The 14,955-nt window shown below is 34.2% G+C and overlaps 3 protein-coding genes and 1 long non-coding RNA gene across 4 annotated transcripts in view; 3 read left to right on the top strand and 1 right to left on the bottom strand.

Annotated features, from left to right (window-relative positions):
* Window positions 1-4,862, top strand: part of kirre (kin of irre) — a 139,343-nt gene extending 134,481 nt beyond the window's left edge. Inside the window, exon 7 of the mRNA XM_075298167.1 lies at window positions 36-4,862. Coding sequence (XP_075154282.1) covers window positions 36-511 — 476 coding nt within the window. The 3' untranslated portion in view covers window positions 512-4,862. The remainder of the gene's footprint in view (window positions 1-35) is intronic.
* ric8a (ric8 guanine nucleotide exchange factor A) overlaps window positions 1-14,955 on the top strand; it is a 469,139-nt gene that overhangs the window by 209,087 nt on the left and 245,097 nt on the right. The gene's annotated exons all lie outside the window — the stretch shown is intronic.
* LOC142231702 (uncharacterized) lies at window positions 9,082-9,623 on the bottom strand. The gene is made up of 2 exons (XR_012720873.1): window positions 9,369-9,623; window positions 9,082-9,301 (listed from the first exon to the last, which is right to left on the bottom strand). It is a non-coding gene; the product is annotated as an uncharacterized LOC142231702 (long non-coding RNA).
* Window positions 10,425-11,779, top strand: Cdk7 (Cyclin-dependent kinase 7). Its single transcript, XM_075298168.1, has 2 exons — window positions 10,425-10,570; window positions 10,637-11,779. The coding sequence occupies exons 1-2, from the start codon at window positions 10,517-10,519 to the stop codon at window positions 11,597-11,599; spliced, it is 1,017 nt and encodes a 338-aa protein (XP_075154283.1). The 5' UTR covers window positions 10,425-10,516; the 3' UTR covers window positions 11,600-11,779.

Genomic DNA, 14,955 nt, shown 5'->3' on the forward strand with positions numbered 1-14,955 from the left:
TGGAATTCTTCATTATCATTTATCTTTCGTTACAGGACAACCATTATTACAGAACGGCATAGATAGTCGCTTTAGTGCCATATATGGTAATCCTTATCTACGTACCAATTCCTCCATACTCCCACCTCTGCCGCCTCCCAGTACGGCAAATCCAGCGGCAACACCAGCACCACCGCCTTATCATGCACCTCGAAATCATATCAATTCCAATGCCCTGGCCAATGGTGGTGTTATGGGTAGTCTAAAGAACTTTGGCACACCAACCAGCATACTGGGAGGTGGTCACAATGGACCAGCCAGTGTCAGTGGTAGCAGTTCAAATTTAACGGCGAGCAGTAACACCCTGGCGGCTACACCATTGGCAGCCCAACAATCTGCGGTAGGCACACCTTCGGGTGTTGCTGTGACAGCATCAACGGGACCCACAACAGCCCAAAGTCCTTCGGGTCAATTTATATTGCCCTCAAATGGTAATGTGACCAAAAAGGGTGCATTGGCAACGCATGTCTAAGAAGACAAAGGACACAAACTCAAAGGAAATTAGAAGATGTCACGCCAATATAGCGTAAAGCAGACTGAAGGCGTTTTATCTATTGAATTATTCATTGAGAATGAGAGAGGGAACGTGTGAGAGAGAGAGAAAAACATATTGTGATTTTTAGTGTTAATTATTTACCTATGGCAACTCTAAGCGCAAAACCATAACAAATAGGAAAAACAAAAATTCGATCCAAAGCCACAATAATTCTCCCGGCCTACTACCAAAGGACTAGAAGATTATACAAGAGAAACAAAGCGAATAGTATGGGGACTAAGGCTACTAATCGTAATAAAACTTTCCATATGGGCTGCTATATTAACTACGATAGATAGAAAACCCTTAGATCCTAATCATATTTGAAGACAAAAGTTTTTTCTACTCCCTAGGTCTTGATATAGACATATGACAAAATTACCGTAGGAGCTGTATACCGAGCTTAAAGAGTTGAATTTAAGTTAAGAGAAGGAATATGATCACCTCCTAGAGCCACATGTTATTTTTGGATGGAGTATGTGCCGCTAGAAGTACATACTGGGCTTTTCGTGGATAATGACGTAATAACAAGGAGCCTTTTCTGTTACAGAAATGCACCTTTTTTATGAAATTATCCTCCAGAAGGCATACAATCAAGCCTGTTCTGGCAAACGCATTTGCAAAGATTTTGCGAATTGACATTTTGACGTAGTCTGGCCACCCAGTCGTACTGACTAGAAGTTTTTCCGGACGGAATGTCTGTGTTTGTAAAGAATCTTACAGTGTGGCCAATCGATACGAATTGTCGGCGATGACTAATGCGCCATGCAGACTATAAGTTTATCCGGACGAAAGTGGTCGTGTCGAACATATCCCATATATTGGCCAACATTATAAGTTAAGCCCAAAGGCATAATCGATACTGGTGCATGTTTATGGGATCGATAACATACCTAAAAAAACACCGCTTTCTATGGGCGAAATAATGTTTTCTATAAAAGCATGAACATAACATAGTACCGGCCTTTATACGAAATTTATTTTATTTAAAATTAATTATTTCCAAATACTCTCTATACCAAGATTGATTCTACCCACGAAATTAATGAAACATTTGGCAACCTCGATAACTAACCTGTGCGTTACCACACTGTGAACAAAAATCTCATTTTCAATCTTTCGAATATGCGAATACACAAATCGAATACGCACGTTTCTATATTCGAATCGTTTCTATTACAACACAATTTGGATGCCCAAGCCGTGACGGATTAAAACCCTATGGGAAATTAGTGCAAATTGCCACTGACGGACCTATCACAGAACTGGTACCTGTGCTCCAGTTAATTGCAATTTTTAAATAGTCGTAATTTATTAATTTCCATACTCGCTTGATATTAAAATCCTAGATTCATTAAGATTTTAATATCAAGCATTTTCACATTTAGTGAAATAAAATTATCAGAATAACCCATTGCTCGACATATTTCAAAAGTTTAAGTATTTCCTGAGGACCTGTCTATGCGGTGCTCCTGCTAAATTGTCCCAGGACGTGTCTTTTGGGATGAGTCCAAGACGCGTCTTAAAATGTAAATTTACTCCGTCAATGACAAACCCATGTTAAAGTGACCGGTCCCTTCCATACGTTTTGACCAGAACTAGGACTGGTCCATACACACCAGGAACTAGTTCTGTAACGGTTCTCAGATTGATCCGTTTCCCGTAGGGAAGAAACAGAGTACTCGTTTATCCAGGACATGTTCAAAAATGTGCAGCACTGACATCAGCTGTTTAAAATAATAGCAGAAAACAAGTGAAATCTTAAATTATGAAGTGCTCATAATTTAATATAATTTAACACTTTGGATAAATCTGTCACCTTGCCTATATCAGTTAAGAACTTAACTGCTGAAATTGTTTCAGTTAAAGTAAACCAGAGAGAAGATATTGACAATTTATTTTCTGTTAACTGGCAGTTAAAGCCTAACGGAGCTACATGAAAATAACCATTAGACCCATGAAGTGCTCATAATTTAATATAATTTAACACTTTGGATATATCTGTCACCTTGCCTATATCAGTTAAGAACTTAACTGCTGAAATTGTTTCAGTTAAAGTAAACCAGAAAAAAGATATTGACAATTTATTTTCTGTTAACTGGCAGTAAAAGCCCAACGGAGCTACATGAAAATGGTCATTAGAGAATAAAAATCTTGTTTTTGTAAATACGACACTCCTCTTTTATTCGATCAAGATTTTTTGCCGCGAAAATTAATCGATTGTTCGTTTTTTATAGTCTCTTCCCACTATTGAAACAATTTATTCAAAAACATTAAAGTAACGGATCAAGGTAAGCGGATAAAATCAGAACTAAATCAATAAAATTATAGTTTTTATTTTTTTGAGAAAATTATCTATAACTTGAAGGGAAAGAAATTTGAATGAATTGGAATTTTTAAAATTTAATCAATAACCCATTGGAAACCATTTTGACAATGTTCTATCTATTGTATATCATCTGTATTGTAGGCCGGCAGGAAGCAATTGTGGTTTTTGGAAATTAAAATTTTTTTATTAGAATCATTACTGTTAGTAAAATTAAGAAGACAAAAAACGATGAGATGAGACAGACACTTTTGCGTACATATGTATATTTGCAACGTAAGTTCTCTAACAGCACCCTCTTTTCTGTATGTTTTATTGTTCCACATTTTTTTTTTTTTTTGTTCTCGTAAATTATGAAAAAATTGAGAAGAATTCTAGCCATCCTACATGCAATAATGACCCTTAACCCCAAATGCATTGTTATGAGATTTGTGTTTTTTTTTTCGTTGTTGTTGTCTCCTAATATGTGCAAGTACTTTCCGTCATAGTCATAGTCTCCATCGTCAACTTGCATGTTTAAGCATGTTCATGTAATTGTCGAGTATGCATATATGTATTTATAATATGTACTTATATACATACATCCATAAGACATCCTTACATCCAATCTAAGCCTAAGTCGTCGCCTGTAGTTAGTTCTTTTTCATGTAAATTATATACATACATATACATATCTAGTACATACTCATATATACACATAAATTCAAACTACTTACATATATACTTATACATATACATTGTACTACTTACCTAACTACCTACTAAGAAGCAAAACAAACAAACCCTACCCCATCCCCCTGAAATCCCTAGCAAAACAAACAAATCTGATTACAAACAAAAAAAGTGAAAATAAATGAACTTTGTAAGCCAAAATTTCCAATTGGATTAAAATTTAATTAAAATGTAAGAGAAAAATAAAACTAAATTTAATTTATTACTTGATACATAAATAAGATTTTAAATAAGTAAACGAATTATAAATAAATATATATATTAATACAAAAAAAAAGAAATTTTAAAATTAATTTATTTGTAAACGCTTAAAACAACCATTCAAAAAAAACAAAACAAACAAACCAACTTTATTGTAAAAAAGTTAGACTCTAATATACGCTTTTAAACAACTAACACTGAAAACAAAAACAAAACAAAAAACAAAATTCTAGCCTAGTTAAAATACAAAAACAAAATCTATAAAACCTATTGAATCGTATGTGGATTCGAATGTAAAACAAAGTGAAGCGAAACGAAACGAACGAAAGATGTGCAAACGTGCAAATGATTATAATCAAATTCTACTTTAATTAGCTGACAGTTTTCTTTTATTATTTTAGAATAAATCAAATTGTGAAATGTATCCTCTCCATCCAGGATGCATAGAGACTACGAACGGATCGATCGATGTAGCCAAGTTAATTAAAATGAACCGAAAGAAACACGATAGTAATACGTTAAATATTGCTGCCTTATTCCTTGTAAATGAAAAAAGAAAATAAAATAAAACAAAAACAAAATGAAAACCAAACACAAAAGAAGACAAAAACACATTACCAAAACACTGACAGACGGACAAGACATTGCCACTATTTTACTAAAACCCCCCAAGACATTTTTATCTTGAATCTTTTAAATTTAATAAATTATTTGTTTTGAAAATGTTGAGAACAAAAAATCCCCCAAAATAAAAACCAAAAAATTACCATTGAAATGTGAAATTTTATCTACAATTTTTTTTTCTAATTCTATCTATCTGTATGTATTTATTTATTATATTTTTTCCATTTATACTTTTTAACAAAATGCTATTTGACATTTTTATCTATAAATAATTATAGTTTTCCTGTTTTTTTGTCTAAATTAAAAAGTGTTAAAAATCCAAGAAGAAATGATGACTAAAACGAAAACCAACTTATTAAGATAATAGTACTTGAAATAAACAAACAGATATTAAAAAAACAAAAACATGATTTCATTCTACTGTAAAGACCATGATACAATAGAGAAGGTAAGTAAATTTCAGGTGGTAATATGTGGTAACCCTTGCAAGCACTTTTGCAACTTCTATGATTTTCAAATGTCAAATTTCATCTCTCCCCGGCTATCTTTTGCTGGCCTTTTAGGGCAAATTAACAACTTCCAATAAAAACTTGTGATAATTATCAAATATTATCACGTACTCGAACACGGTTTCCAATCGTCCCAAAAATAATCTACCAACATTTGAAGAAAATTTTACCAAAAATCTACCGAATTAAGAAAATCTTATTTCGAAGTTTTTGTGGTTCGTTTAAAAAAAATTTAGTTTTATTCGAAAGAAATTTTTTTTATTGAACTTCTGGAAAATTTTGTTAAAATTTTATTTCTATAGAAAATGTTGTCTATAGAAAATTTTGCCAAAATTGTATTTCTATAGAAAATTTTGACATAATTTTATTTCTATAGAAAATTTTGACAACATTTTATTTCTATAACAATTTTTGAAAAATGTTATTTCTGTAGAAAATTTTGTCAAAATTTTATTTCTATAGAAAATTTTGTCAAAATTTTCTTTCTGTAGAAAATTTTCTCAAAATGTTATATCTGTATGTCAAGATTGATTCTACCCACTAAAGTAATAAAACGTTTGGCAACCCTGAAAACTACTCTGTGTTCAAAATAAACCCATCACCTATTTTGCGTTGCATTCTGTGAACATAAATTGCATTTGAAATCTTGCGATTGTGCGAACGCACAAATCTAATACGGACGATTTCAAATCGTCTCAATTACGCGCCAATATGTGAAACCCAGAACAGGCCTCCCAATAAACACAAACGTTTGAAAAATGCTAAATTTCAACAATTTTTCAAACATTTTTTCAAAGGATTAGGGTAATATTCAAGTTGATAAATTGTTGAGAAAATCGCGTTCTCAACAAAAAACAGACATTACCCTCAACAGTGAAATTCAACACATTAGCAATAATATCTCAAGTGTTATCCTCAAATTGAGTAGCGATGCACTCAATAATTTGTCAAACAATTTTCGATGCGAGTCAAATTCAAAATTAACATCGTTCCAAATACTTTTCAACCTAAATTTGTATGAATGATATCCCCACTTCAAATTGAAAGTCAAAGCCAAAATTCTATGAATTTTGTATAAATTATTCATTTTCATCAAAATAAAATATATAATAATACACTACACTACATAATACACTACAATACCAATTGATAAATAATAATCTTATTAAACATATCAACAAATAAGAACAACAAAACTTTAAATATCTTAAACATTATTAGTAAACACTTTTGCATTGATAATTCGATTTCCTTCCTTTTGGTTCCTTCCTTTTATTAACATGCGGGCAATTTGAAATTAGGAACGTACTGGACCGCGGGTTAGAATTGATTTCCAGCAGAAGGAATTCACAAAATATCAATTTTAAACTGATAATAGTATATGAATTAAACTGACGATGTGATGCACATTTTCATCAAGAAGTTGTTGATTTCAACAATTTGTTGTTTTTAACAATTTTAATTGGTTGCACTTGTAATGTTTCTGGAAACTTTTTCTTGTCGATAAGCCACTCATTTCTTATTGTTTGCAAGAATGTAGCATCCAAAGGTTTTAGTTTTCTGCAAAGAGATTTAAATTTAATGACTTCTTTAAAGTGTTGATTTAATTTTTCATATTGACGTACCAATTATTATAAACTATTTGAAGCAGTTCCAGTTAATTGTCCACCATTTTTTCATTGGTCAGCTTTTTATTGTTTTCAAGAACATAGAATCTATAATTTTAGTTTTCTGCATATACACTTAGTGACTTAAAGTTTTATTTCATTTCTTATATTCACTTACCTATTTTTATAAACTATTTGGTTATTTGTCTAAAATTTTCCATTTTTTTTTATTTCTTGCAATTGACCATTAACTTCGTTGCACAAATAAGTATTGAAAACCACTTGGGTTTTTCGTTGCATTTTAGGGTAGTGTTTTGTCAAAGTTTTCTCATATTATCTTCAACACCTTTTCAAAGATTTCGTCAACATTTTGGCAAATTGGAAGTAATTCGCAAACAATTTGAAGATGTATTGAAGATGAGCTATTTCAAGTCAGGTTGAATTTATGTTGAAAATTATATTTACCCCCAAACTGAAAAGTTGTTGCATTTGAAAAACGTTCATCCTGTGTTTATTGGGCTGATAAATTTTCCAATGAATGAATAAAATAACAACGGCCTTGGAGTAATGCAATAGCGACGTCTATTGGACAAAGGTGGCAATGCAAAAGCGACATCTTTATATAAACGTGTTTTCCTAACTATCGGAAGTCAGATGTGGCAATGATTACCAACGCTTGCACAGAGAAACAAGAGGACGAAAATTTCTCTTCTACAAAAACAACAAATGTCAACCGTATAGATGTCGCACAATGCCTGCAGCTTACGTATTTACCGACGATGTGGTCGAAGCACTGTTTTGATAAATACAGTAGAATTCGGTTATAGCGACCGCCAAGGGACCGAAATTATACGTCGTTCTAACCGAACGTCGTTGTATCCAAATAAGTGTACACAATATTTTTAAGTTTTTTTTATATATCAGAACCCCCAAATCGTAAATACTGTTTTAATGTGTGCACCGCACTCAAGGTTTCTGTCCTAGTTGGAATTTTGATTGGCTCATCTTCGTCATCTGGTTCATTATAGCTGTGAGTTTCAACATTTTCTTTTGTGTTCTCCACTATTTCTCTGATGTCACGACGTTGTCATCGACATTTACAAACTCATCCCAGTCCTGGTTTGAACTCGAACTCATCCCAAACTGGTTTGAACTCGAACTCATCCCAAACTGGTTTGAATATTTCTTCATTGTCATTTGCACCTCTGTTTGGGATAGTCTCAAACAAATTCTGTGATTCCCCGCAGTATATGTTTATTTATTTAGTATTGGCTGACGACAAAAAATGGAATGAAAAAAATAAAAATTCGTACACAGAACTTACATCGTCGTTATAACCGAATGTCCATTCCAAAGCAGACGTGGTCGTTAAAAGCAGATGGTCGCTAAAACCGGAGTCGTTCTAAGCGAATGCTTACGCATGTACAAACTATTAAGACCCAAACTTGCTTTGAAAATCCGTCGTTATAAACGGATGGTCGTTATAACCGAAGTCGCTATAAATGAATTATACTGTAGTTTATAAAGGCGTCGGCAGTTATAATTTCAAATTCTCTGCCAAAAAATTTTATAGAATGAAAAGATTTATGTAAAAGAACATTTGTTGTTACAAAGTAGGTTCTAAATCCTATTTTCCTTACGTTTCGTAAATCCGCTGGGTGACGTCAACGCAAACTGTATGATATTTGAGAGAAGCGCCGACAAAAACTGCATGATATTATGCGCTTTACAGAATATCAGTTATTCCGGACGGAATGTCGGTGTTTGTAAATAATCTTACAGTGTGTCGGATCGATACGACTTGTCGGCGATGACTAAATAATCGGTAAATATGTTATCGATGCCATAAACATGTTTCACCCATAAATCTCCATACAACTTCATTGTTTGTTTATGATTCTTCTTATTTTTTCATGTTGTCATCACATTTATTCGTGCAGTGTAAGGGCAAAACTTGAACGAACACACAACAAATAGACGAACCTCTGTCGGAGTGTTTATCTGACCGTCTAAGGTCCCCTTAAGATTCTTAACAAACACCGACATTCCGTCCGGAATAACTGATATTCTGTAAAGCGCATTAGAGATATTTTCCTCATGACGGCCACCTACTGACGCAGTTTCGCATCACAGTTAGCTAGAAGTTAGCTAGTACAACAACCACAGGGTACTTACAATTAATATAACTAAACAAAAATATAACAGGGTACACAAAAATAATTTAATTTTCTAGATCATTCAAAGAAGCAAATAATAAATCTTTGCCAGTACCCTGCCAACATTTTTTGAATTTGGGGACTCTTTTGAGAATCCCTACTACGTCGAAAACAATCATATACGACATCAAAAACTCGTCGGAAAAGCGCCGTCACTATTGAGAAGTTGTACCACGCCAAGTTACTACAAAAATGTTTCGCATGAGTGCAATTATTAGGTGCCTTTATAGATCAATTTAGAACGACGCCAATAAGAGACCCTCCAAACAATCAGAAAAAGCACATTTTAAGATAGTGGTAAAAGAATCATTGTGGTCGAGTAAAACACGTTTGTTTAGATATTTATTAATTTGATTAATCATTTACAAATTCTTAAAAATATAACATTTATACCACTTTCACATCACATTTAACATAATTTTTTGCATTAATGATGATGTAGAATTACAAGTAGCGAGTTACATGTTACAGCGTCTATCAGCCAGTGTTTTTATTCGATGGAGGCAGCGTGTCTGTAAAATATTTGAAAAACAATCACTTTATTCCATTTGGAAAATCAAAAATTGTTCACCAATATACCTTTCACAATTTTAAGCGTAAAATCTATGTTTTCAGAACTTTATTTTCGTTTTTATTTAAATAAAATATAACAAGCTGGTTGCGCTTGGCGTTTCACAAAAAATAAAATGGCTTTTGTAAAAGTAGTGATGGCAAAATTCATGTATGAAGTACATTTTGTACTTTATGATATGCTGCCCCCCATCACAGTAGGATGGTTGTAGTGACATTTACGAGTCTGTGGTAGCGATGAAGATGAAATGGAACTTTGAAATGCTGGCAGGGTAATATCTTCAATGTCATGGATTTTACCACCATCGAATGATCATCCTCCCATGGTTAATTTTCTTTAATACTTAATTTGAAAGAAAATATACTTTTTAATTCGTTGCTTTGGACCATTCTCATCCCTATATTTTTCCATGATGAACACTTGGGCTTTATGCGCTTTACAGACTATCAGTTATTCCGGACGAGAGTGCTCGTGTCGAACATATCCCATATATTGTGCACATTATAAGTTAAATCCGAAGGCATAATCGATACTGCTGCATGTTTATGGGATCGATAACACATTTACCGATCATGTAGTCATCGCCGACAAATCGTATCCATCCGACACACTGTAAGATTCTTTACAAATATCAACATTCCGTCCGGAATAACTGATAATCTGTAAAGCGCATTATGCGCTTTTCAGACTATCAGTTATTCCGGACGACAGTGCTCGTGTCGAACATATCCCATATATTGTGCACATTATAAGTTAAGTCCGAAGGCATAATCGATACTGCTGCATGTTTATGGGATCGATAACACATTTACCGATTATTTAGTCATCGCCGACAAGTCGTATCGATCCGACACACTGTAAGATTCTTTACAAACACCGACATTCCGTCCGGAATAACTGATAGTCTGTAAAGCGCATTATAAAGAAATTTTGGTGCTACAAATCGCCATATCGAGCCAGTGTGAACGTCATGTGTGAACGAGTCTTTTGCGTGTATAGTACGCGTTTGAGTATACGTGAGACACGCCGCCATAATTTAGAACGACATCATATCCCAGCTTCGCAGCTGTCAATTGCAAATTGCCTCTTTGCCAATTTTTGTTTACATTTCTCTGGTCTGCTGTTTATTATTTCAAAAATATAATTCCGGCATAATATGGATAACAAACTAGCACGTTATGAAAAAATTGCCTTCCTGGGTGAAGGCCAGGTAATGTGATAAACCATTATATTTTAAAATCACAATTAGTTAAGGAATACTTTGTATTTTTTAAAGTTTGCCACTGTTTATAAAGCCCGTGACACTTTGACTGAACAAATTGTGGCTGTGAAGAAGATTAAAATAGGTAGCCGAGAGGAAGCCCAGGACGGTATCAATCGCACAGCATTGAGAGAAATTAAACTTTTACACGAGCTGCAACATGAAAATTGCATTGGTTTGCTTGATGTTTTCGGCCACAAATCGAATGTTTCCCTGGTATTTGATTTTATGGACACCGATCTGGAGATAATAATCAAAGATCCCAAAATCATACTCACACAAGGCGACATTAAGGCGTATATGGTTATGACTCTCAAAGGCTTGGAATACTTACATATGAATTGGATTCTACATCGTGATTTGAAGCCAAACAATTTACTGGTAAACTCTGAAGGCATATTGAAGATTGGCGATTTTGGTTTGGCGAAATTCTTTGGATCACCATCACGCATTTATACACATCAGGTTGTGACACGTTGGTATCGTGCCCCAGAGTTGCTGTTTGGGGCTCGCCATTATGGAACTGGGATTGATATATGGGCTGTGGGTTGCATTTTAGCGGAACTTTTACTAAGAGTGCCTTTCTTGGCGGGTGACTCCGATCTAAATCAACTAACAAAAATTTTCCAGGCCCTTGGCACACCAAACGATGAAACATGGCCGAATTTAAGTAAACTACCAGATTTTATGCAATTTGTTCAGTTTCCTGGTGCTCCACTTTCTCACTATTTCACCGCAGCTCCAGATGATCTAATTGAATTGGCGGAAAAGTTGTTAGCTTTAGATCCCTCAAAGCGTTGCACATGTACTGAAGCATTGGAAATGAAATATTTTACAAATAAACCAGCTCCTACATTGGGCCATAAGCTACCTTTGCCAAGCTCGAATAAACAAAACGTCGATGAAAAACCAAATCTTAAGCGTAAAATATTAGATGCAATGGAGGGGGTGGGTAATCCCAAGAAATTGATATTTTGAGTCACATGCATCAAACTAAATTTTCGTACTCTGAAATGATATACTTTAAATAGGGAGATTTGTCTCCCTCTATTTTTATACATTTGTAATTCTTGAAAATGTTACCATTCCCCTCAAATAACTAATGTTTATGTTTCAATTATGTGTTTGTTAAATAAAAAGAAAAAAACTCAAATATAGACTAAACTTACCAAAAAATGTTTTTTATCTTGAAATTTTCAACTTTCTTACTCAATTAGAAAGTTGAAAATTTCGAAAAAGACTTGATAGAGCCAAAAAGTCGATTTATGCCAACGGCAAAAGTCAATTAGTCGTTTTTCAAGAATATGAAAAGAGCTCCAATGTGTTCTATGCGACTGTTACGGGCTTACTGTCAAAATAATTATCTTATCCGATAGACCGGTGTGAATTTATATTTTTATTCGGATCAGCAGTATGTCTTTTGTTCCAAAATAGCAAATATACTGCTAAAATAGCAGACAGTGTTTGCTATTATTAGTAGTATTTTTTCTATTATGTTTTTGTAAAACTTTTTTGCTTTATGAATAACAAAAAATTTTAGGTGTAACGCAAATCAATTAGCTTTACTGGTTTTTCTATTTTATTACCTTCACCATAGGATGGGGTGCATAGTATTGGTCTCAAACCCCATAAAGTATATATACTCTGGATCGTAGTGAAATTCTGAGTCGATCTAGTGATGCCCGTCCTTCAGTCCTCTGTTGAAATCACGCCAACTTCCAAATGAAGTTAGTGTGACTTGAAACTTGGCACAACAAGTTGTAATTAATGTAGGGCGGATGATATTGCATATATACCATATCGGACCATTTTTAAGTATAGCCCCCATACAAACGTATTCCCAGATTTGAATTGCGAAGCGTCTGAGACGGACAAATTTCATTTAAGAACCGTGCAAAAATTACTTCTTTAGTGTCCTGGAAAAGCAAAATTCATCCGATCGAGTTGGAATTAGGTACATGATGTCAGTATATGCTTTCTACTAATCATCCGAAAATTAGTCCATATCGGTCTATAATTAACAGGTTGACTGATAAGTCCCCGGTCTGACACATAGATGGCGTCGCTAGTATTAAATGCATATTATTTTTATATAGTACCAACCTTCAAATGATTCGTGTTCAAATTTGACGACTGTAAGTCAATTTGTTTGCGAGATAGAGAGTCCTTTGTGAAGCAACTTTTGTTATTGTGAAAAAATGGAAAAAAGCAATTTCGTGTTTTGATAAAATAGTATTTTCTGAAGGGAAAAAATACGGTGGAAGCAAAAACTTGGTTTGATAATGAGTTTCCGGACTCTGCCCCAGGGAAATCAACAATAATTTATTGGTATGCAAAATGCAAGCGTGGTGAAATGAGCACGTAGGACGGTGAACGCAGTGGACGCCCGAAAGAGGTGGTTACCGACGACAACATAAAAAAAAATCCACAAAATGATTTTGAATGACCGTAAAATGAAGTTGATCGAGATAGCAGAGGCCTTAAAGATATCAAAGGAACGTGTTGGTCATATCATTCATCAATATTTGGATATGCGGAAGCTTTGTGCAAAATGGGTGCCGCGCGAGCTCACATTTGACCAAAAACAACAACGTGTTGATGATTCTGAGCGGTGTTTGGAGCTGTTAACTCGCAATACACCAGAGTTTTTCCGTCGATATGTGACAATGGATGAAACATGACTCCATCACTACACTCTTGAGTCCAATCGACAGTAGGCTGAGTGGACAGCGACCGGTGAACCGACTCCGAAGCGTGTAAAGACTCAAAAGTCCGCTGGCAAAGTAATGGCCTCTGTTTTTTGGGATGCGCATGGAATAATTTTTATCGATTATCTTGAGAAGGTGACTAATATATGGCGTTATTGGAGCGTTTGAAGGTCGAAATCGCAGCAAAACGGCCCCATATGAAGAAGAAAAAAGTGTTGTTCCACCAAGACAACGCACCGTGCCACAAGTCATTGAGAACGATGGCAAAAATTCATGAATTGGGCTTCGAATTGCTTCCCCACCCACCGTATTCTCCAGATCTGGCCTCCAGCGACTTTTTCTTGTTCTCAGACCTCAAAAGCATGATCGCAGGGAAAAAATTTGGCTGCAATGAAGAGATGATCGCCGAAACTGAGGCCTATTTTGAGGCAAAACCGAAGGAGTACTACCAAAATGGTATCAAAAAATTGGAAGGACGTTATAAGCGTTGTATCGCTCTTGAAGGGAACTATGTTGAATAATAAAAACAAATTTTGAAAAAAATGTCTTTTTCTTTGTTAGACCGGGGACTTATCTCCAAACCGAATTAGAGAGTCCACTTGTAACCAGATCGGATGAAATTTGTTACTCCATGAGCCTCCAGAAGTCAAATTTTGGGGTCGGTTTTTAAGGTGGCTATAACATATGTACAGAACAACCCCTACGGGAACAATTCTCAACAAGAACTATCATGTGAAACTCAAAACACAATCGATAGAAAACATATGGAAGATTGAAAATAAGGGATTTGCTTCGGTTAAAAATTCTTCTTTTTGCAAATAAGGAAGATTCCACTAACAAAACTCTGTGAAAAGTATTCCCGTCTGTGAGGGGAAAAGTAGCTTACAACAATCCCGACGAGAATAAGTCGTTCATGTGAAACCCAGAACAAACTCGCATGTTAAGTTTTAAGAAGTGCTGCCACAACTCCATCAATTCGATTGTGGATGACAGTCTTTAGTAGAACTTTCTACGCAATCCATGGTGCGGGGTACTTAAGACTCGGCCTGGCTGAACTTACGACTTGTTTTTTTTTCTTTTTTGCATTAAATTCTTGGCCTATGTTTTCCATCAAACCACAGACAGTAATTAAAAATTCATTTGTATATTTTATTCGATTACATTTTATTCATATTTTTTTTTTTATTATTGAACTTAAAACTTAAATCACATATTTTCACGTATAACGCAGTTTAATAAAATAGCAATCAATAATAAAAAAGTACATAGATAAGTAATAAATAAACCCGAAAATAAATCAAATCACTAGAGACTAAAAATCAAATTATCTTCTAGATTTTTACTGAGATTGAATTTGTGAAATATAAATAGAAAAAAACTTTTGGAAATCGTAGATAATAATTGCCAGTATCTCAATGTCGAAACGCTTCGTTCGGTAGAAATAATAAAAATTGCGCTTTTCTAAGGGAGGTTAATTTAAATACATAGATGTTTATGATTTTCAGAAAACAAGATCTTTATATTTTAACATATGTATTTTTTGCTGAAACAGTAAGTAATCTGATTTTTTTTTTTTAATTCCAGCCATAAATTTGAAATTTTAACAAATTTCATCTTTACAAAAAT

The sequence above is a fragment of the Haematobia irritans genome, chromosome 3 (genome assembly GCF_050003625.1).
Source record: "Haematobia irritans isolate KBUSLIRL chromosome 3, ASM5000362v1, whole genome shotgun sequence".
Classification (NCBI taxonomy): Eukaryota; Metazoa; Arthropoda; class Insecta; order Diptera; family Muscidae; genus Haematobia; species Haematobia irritans.

What these genes read in the sequence shown, in the direction of transcription:
- Cdk7 (XM_075298168.1), top strand. Translation starts at nt 10,517, where the DNA reads ATGGATAACAAACTAGCACGTTATGAAAAAATTGCCTTCCTGGGTGAA. An exon ending in CCTTCCTGGGTGAAGGCCAG is followed by an intron (nt 10,571 to 10,636) that starts GTAATGTGATAA and finishes TATTTTTTAAAG; the next exon opens with TTTGCCACTGTTTATAAAGC.